The sequence below is a fragment of the Cebidichthys violaceus genome, unplaced genomic scaffold, assembly GCF_023349555.1.
Source record: "Cebidichthys violaceus isolate CVI_PGR_0920_01 unplaced genomic scaffold, fCebVio1.0.p SCAF_66, whole genome shotgun sequence".
Taxonomy (NCBI): Eukaryota; Metazoa; Chordata; class Actinopteri; order Perciformes; family Stichaeidae; genus Cebidichthys; species Cebidichthys violaceus.
In genome coordinates, this window is record NW_027176883.1 from 894,857 (window position 1) to 901,312 (window position 6,456).

A 6,456-nucleotide genomic window follows, 5' to 3' on the forward strand; every position below is an offset into this window, starting at 1 on the left:
AGGATGTATTATTATTTATTAAACTATCCTGCGTCATATTAGAATTAAAGGTCAACCTTGAACAGACGTTCAATTGAAGTACATTGTGCCGGTAATTCTTTCAACCTCAACATTACGTTACAGTAATGTCATGTAAATGTAAAGCGACTTACAATTCAGTATCTATCTACACACCGTAGGCACAGCTACGGGAGACATTTTTGGGGTTAAGTGTCTCGCTCAAGGACACACTGACATGAGACTAGCGGAGCAGGAGCCGGGGATCGAACCGCCGACCCTCTGACTGGAAGATGACCCTGCTCTCCACCCCCCCCCCCCCCCCCCAGTTTTAATGCAAGACTTTTGCTGTGCAGTATTAATAGTTTTACTATTAATGGTTAATAGTTTTACTTCAGGTAGAAAGTTTTGAGTACTTTTTCTGCCAATTCCAACTTTCCCAGTTAGAGAAAAGGTGAAAAGTAAAGCATGTGTCTGCATCCCCCCCCCCCCCCCCCCCAATTCTTTATATCTGCCCCAAAACACACCTAAGTCACAGTTAATCACAGTCAGAAACAATCGCAGGAAGAAAACACCGGGGGCAGACTTTACCGTCAGGCAAAGTAGGCAACCTGGGCCTGGGGCCCAAACTAAAAATGCCCTGAACAGGTCTCCGAAATACCTCGCAAAAGATTTTATTAGAAAGGCAAAAAAAACTTTAATTTGGAAGCCATGGCAGAGCGGAGCTGTTCCTTTGCAACTGGTTGACTCCAGGGAAGTAAAAAAAAAAGTTTGGTTGTAACATTATCAAGCATTCATGTAGCATTAGCAGGCTATATCCAGCAGCCAAAATGAAGTGCAGTCAAGATCGGAATTTTTTTTAACGTGTCGCGTGTCCAAATTGCACCTAAATTCGACAAAGCACTCACGTGTGGAGTAGATCAGATGAGCATGCTTAGCTGTTGGTGCGCTTGTGTATGTGTGTCTACATGCATGCATGCATGTGCAGTCAATGCAGGCGTGTGGTAACCTCTAACAGCCCTCCCCACCTCGCCTTTGGTTTCATGGGAACCTGTGTGCAGCTAATCCTCCTTTTTGGCTGGAGAGGGCTTCTCCAAAACAAATCATCCAGCCATAAGACCCACTGCTCCTCAAGTGGGCTCCTGGCTCTCTTTACCAAACCTCTCTCCTTTCTTCTCTTCTCTCTCATATGCTTCACATAAAACAGCTACCTACCGTGAGGCAAATCCCCCTCGCCTCTGTCTCTTTTCTTCTAGGAGCGAGGGAAGGAGAAAGGAATGGGGTGTGGATAAGCCAGGCCAGCAGGAGATTGTCAAGTTGAAGAACTACGATGACCTGTTTTGGATGAGCGGCTGAGGCTGAATAATGGGTGCTGGTAAAGGGGTCATTGTTTGATAGCGAGAGGAAAGTGAGGATAAAGGGGTGAATCTCAGTGCTTTGATGTGTCTCCTTCTGCTTTCCGTTATTACGCATCACGGTAGATTAAAGTAGTATGAAGATCTATCCGTCTATTTACGGTATCTATCTGTCATGCATTTCTTTGCCATAAAACCTTGAATTGCAGCTGCACCTTCTTGCCTTAAGTTCTTCATTGAACTATTCTCTTTAGATGACCAACATGTAACTCCAGACTAAAGACACCATATTTGGACCAACATGTCAAATCAGTTGAGCCAACTTACTGCATATATTTTCAGGCTGCATGCATAGACTACATCACTGTATCACAGTATCAATCTGGGACCCCTTTACAGTCATAAAGGTAAGCATAAAATCATTATCCATCATCAGTAGAGGACTGGGGAGACCTTTAAACTGCACTTGGGGAGGGTTCACCAGTCCACCATGACAGCTGAGACCTTCTGTCTCTCTCTGTTCATGCTCATATAGATCTATTGTATGCATTATTATTATATTATGTATATATTGTGAATTGGAGGGCACTATTGGGTTGAGCATTTTGGTCTATGTAGGATCCAATGATTTAGCTTTAACCATTATTATGATTAAAATGTGTTGCTGTATTCGTGTATGTCACATCAAGTTGCTCTGCAGATTAAGGTTTTAAATACATAACATATGATCAGGGTGTCATAGATAAAACTTCCCTACATATAAAGTTTGTATAATACACGAGGGAAATAGTATAAAATATAAATTAAAACAGATATGGTTTCTTTGCACTTGCTTGTGTTGATAAGATGAAGATGTTCACCCTCTGCTGCTGCTCATCCGGTACTACAGGCAGCCTCCCTCTCTCTCCTCACCGCTCGGCTCATCTTGGACCTCCGAGGTGTTGCAATTCATATAATCACCACAGGGGGGCACTAGTTCCATTCAGACTTGACTATAAATGTGACAACTGCTGTTGAGGCTATCAGCACTCTATCATGCCATAATGCAGATCTACTGACATATGATTTAGAAAAACCTTAATGGTTATATTTTCAGATACAATGTTGATGTGAAAGAACTTCTAATTAACTTTTGTCACTCTTGTTTTCTAGTGGTGAAATTATTAAAGATTAAATAAAACGTTTACGGCACAAGTAACTCTAAACTTTAATAAAGCAGTTTACAAATGGAGACAAACACACACAGCCAGGATTCTGTGGTTAGCGCTGTTTATCAGCTACCGTCTGTCTTTGTGGAGAGTGTCTTCTCCCTTCTGTCTAAACACAAGTTTCTGAACTTGAGCTGCGTGACACGAGGGAATTGATGCATCCTCCGTCTATTTATAACACGGAGCGCAGGTGTGCCGATACACAGAAGGCAAAGTGATTGGTTGGGCTCATCAGAGGACTCTTTGTGCTTGTGTAAATACACTCACACACACGAGGAGCATATTACACATGCAAACATGAAAACATGCACACTTACGTTGATCTATATGAAACATTTGTACAGCGTACACCCATGTGTAGCCTAAGATGAAGGCGCTCCCATGCAGGAACATGTTCAGACAATAAAAGAAGGCAGCATTGCACCCGATGAGGGATGGAAGTAGCAAAAAATGATTAATGACAAATGGAGGTGATGAAAATATATGTGAATTTAAAAAATGGAGCCATAAAAATGTGACTTGAGAAACGAAGCGATTCATTATATTTGATTTATTTAAAGCGTATTTAATTAAAACAGCTGTGGTATGATGATAACAGAGCCATGTACCTTTGTCATTCATTCCACACATTTGCCAGGATAGTGGCCTTAAACGGACGGAGTAATCAGTGATTAAAGTTTAAGTGAGCAATTTACACTTATATTTGTTTTACATTCTCTCAGCTTTTAACAGGAAAGACTCTTAGATTAAAAACAATAGTGACAAATGTTTCTGAAGAAGAAAAATCTTCTTTCCTAGGACTAAAAACTCAACCCCCCCTCATTTGGAGGTACATGGTGTAAAAGTTATTATTCAACTAAATGGCTTTAATGGTTCATATGTTTGATAAGCTTGAGCACTCTGGCCTGAAAAGTTTAAACAGTCTATAGCTTCTGCATTTATGAGTATGCGTTTCAATATTACACGTAAACCACAAGATCAACATACTTTTTAAGACATGAAATCAGACGGACACTGGTGTTGACTTTGCAAATGCTTTATTGGCAGAATTTGGAACTAACAAGAAAGAAGCAGATTATAAAGCACAATTTTTCACAGACATTTTTGGATTACATTTTGTGTTTTGCAAAAAAAAAAAAAAATCAAACAAAGAAAGAGTAACAGAGTGAAATATGTTCTTAACTATATTTAAGATCATCATAAAATCAAATAGCGGTACTCTCGTCACTCTTCATGTCAACTGCTGACCTCAACCTGACTGGCCGACTGGTTTAGCAGACTACTCCCCCGTCCCAAGAAGGACCCCGTTTCTGGTGTGGAAGACCTTGGCCAGAGAGGGACTCATGGGGGATGGTATGTAGTCTTGACATTGGTCACCGCCGAGACTTGGCGCACACTCGACTGTGTACGAGAAGAAGAAGGTGCCATGTTCAAACGCGCAAGAGTTGCTTATTGTCCCCTTACGCAGAGAAATTGAGCACTCGCCTAACAGATCACTATCCCAATAAGTGTCCTCGTCATAAACAGAGAACTTAAGCTTGTTTCGCATGTTAATGACGATGGGTCCAAACTCAAAAGTCTCCGGCCATCTAGGATAGTCATTGTTACTAATGATGATAGTGCGTTTCTTCTGATTTCCATAGCTCACCTCCACTGAACCATCTGTCTGAGTCCACTTATCACCATACAACCCTTCTGCATAGAGGTTGAAAACCTTTAATGTTGCAAGACCTTTCCCAGCGGGACAGCAGTTTGACTTGATATTCTGATTACTGTTGCAAACACAAGCACAAGGATCCCTTGAGCCGGATCTGTGACCAACCTGACAGGATTCTGAGCATTTTTTTAACACTCCGTTTTCCCTGATGTACTTCTCCACCTCACGCTTCAGTCCGTCTCTGGCACGATGACCGCTTGCCAGTATGGTGTGCAGGGGTTGTATGCTGTATTGGACCACATCAGGTGAGGACTTCAGTGAGTTAAGCCAGTTGTTATAGACTTCGTGGTTTGATTGGCTTTGAAAGAGGACGTCAGCGCCGTCAATGTTTCCACCGATGACGTCTGTCATGCGCTCATTAAACGTGCTGCTGAAACTTTGGCCGGAGGCTAACTTCTTCTTCTTTGCCTGACAATGTTCGTACTCTGCCTTAATGCTCGCAGTGCTTGCAAAGTTAGCAGACGCCTCGACTGACAAACAGTTACTGACTTCTGTTGCCGACAGTCCACTCATGGTTGCCACGCAGGTCTTGACAGAAGTGATTGCTTTTATTTTCCCACCTAGAAACACTTGTGTTATGTAATGTGTACCATATGTGTCGATCAGACTGCGATATAATGACAACGTTTTAGGTGAATAGGATGGAAGGGAGGTCATGGCTGATTGAAAGTCACCACTCATCGGAGGATTTGTTGCCAATCTGTAGCTGTGAAGCACAGGAAGTATATCAATCAGTTACAGTCTCTCACGATCCCATTTCATTCACTGTTTATAAAATGTCTGTCTATCTAGGACACTGTGAAACAAAGTATTTCTCAGTGAACTGACCAAATGAATGCCGAATGAATGCCAAGAAGACAAATATCTGTCCACATACTCACCGATAGAAGTTACAGTCGACAGAATGGCTCAAGAAGTTGTAGCGGTCTCGTTTGGACTTTTCCATGGCAAAGTGAGAGTCTTTGGAGTGGGAACCTCCAAAGCCAACGCCAAGAGTAACAGACGGGTCTACAGGGATTTCGAGGCCAATTTTCCAATTGTTGGACACAGCTGAGGTGGAGTCATTGACAAGAGTTTCAACAGAATTGTAGACTATACTGGAGACCTTTAAACTGCACTTTTGGAGGGGTCTCCAGTCCAGCACGGAAACTGGGACCTTCTGATTAACTCTGTTCATGAAGTTGTTACTGAACATCCTGCAAGTGTTGTTGTTGAGTTTCCATGTTTCCATGTCGATGACATAGGCACCTTTCCGCTGCATTGTGACGATGTCGAAGCCTTCTCCACCCAGGTTGTAACCTGGGACAAAGTGAGCCTTTTCACACTGTTGAGGTGTACCAATGAAGCCCACACTGGCTGACAGACACAGAGGACTCCATGCCCAGATCAGGACCATGAGATGCCACAGCCTCGCCATCTGTATGGAAGAAATAAAAAGTGACAGAAGGTAAACGGCATGAACACAGACTAAGTTCATTAATGTCAATGTGCCAGATAACTCAACTCAAAAGTCTCACCTGGACTGTTGGCAGCAAGCTCTGCTCAGTAACTTACAATATCTGACCCATGTTATAGTATTGATGGAGAGGTGGAGTCTTGATTGCCTTTGCATGTGATTCACACATATTTTTTTTTTAGCTATCTGCATGTGTGTGTGGTTTGTCAATATTTCTTGGACTGTGGGTGGTTGGCAGTGTTGTTTGTTCTGTTTTTGATACATTTACATCTCACTTCTTGTTGTATGCACTTTAACACACATTTAGTTGACCTGTAATGAAATACACTATACACATACAAAAAATAAAGTTTGAGCCACAGAGACTTCTCGTTAATATAAAATGATAAACCCAAGAAGAGAATACAATACCATTAGAGGTAGTGGAGTAAACTTTACTGTAATGTGAGATGTGGTATTACTGAATTTAACACTAGCCTTTCCTTATTACATATACTGGAGGCTGCCATGAACATTAGAGCAAGTACACTGACCCTGCAGTCCATCAGGACCAAGACCTAACGCCACAAGAACAGTTTCTTCCCATCTGCAGTTGGGTTCATAAACAAAGCCCGGGACCCTCACTGACCCACCTCTTACATCCCCAGGACAATTTCCTATTGTTACACACCCTTGCACATCCTTTCTATGTTTCCATATTTAAATGCACTTGCCACTTTTATA

The 6,456-nt window shown here is 42.1% G+C and overlaps 1 protein-coding gene across 1 annotated transcript; it reads right to left on the minus strand.

The window, feature by feature from the left end:
* Positions 1 to 3,580: 3,580 nt before the first annotated feature.
* LOC137890560 (perforin-1-like) lies at positions 3,581 to 5,818 on the minus strand. Its single transcript, XM_068734691.1, has 3 exons — positions 5,795 to 5,818; positions 5,159 to 5,694; positions 3,581 to 4,983 (listed from the first exon to the last, which is right to left on the minus strand). The coding sequence occupies exons 2-3, from the start codon at positions 5,692 to 5,694 to the stop codon at positions 3,840 to 3,842; spliced, it is 1,680 nt and encodes a 559-aa protein (XP_068590792.1). The 5' UTR covers positions 5,795 to 5,818; the 3' UTR covers positions 3,581 to 3,839.
* Positions 5,819 to 6,456: the final 638 nt, after the last annotated feature.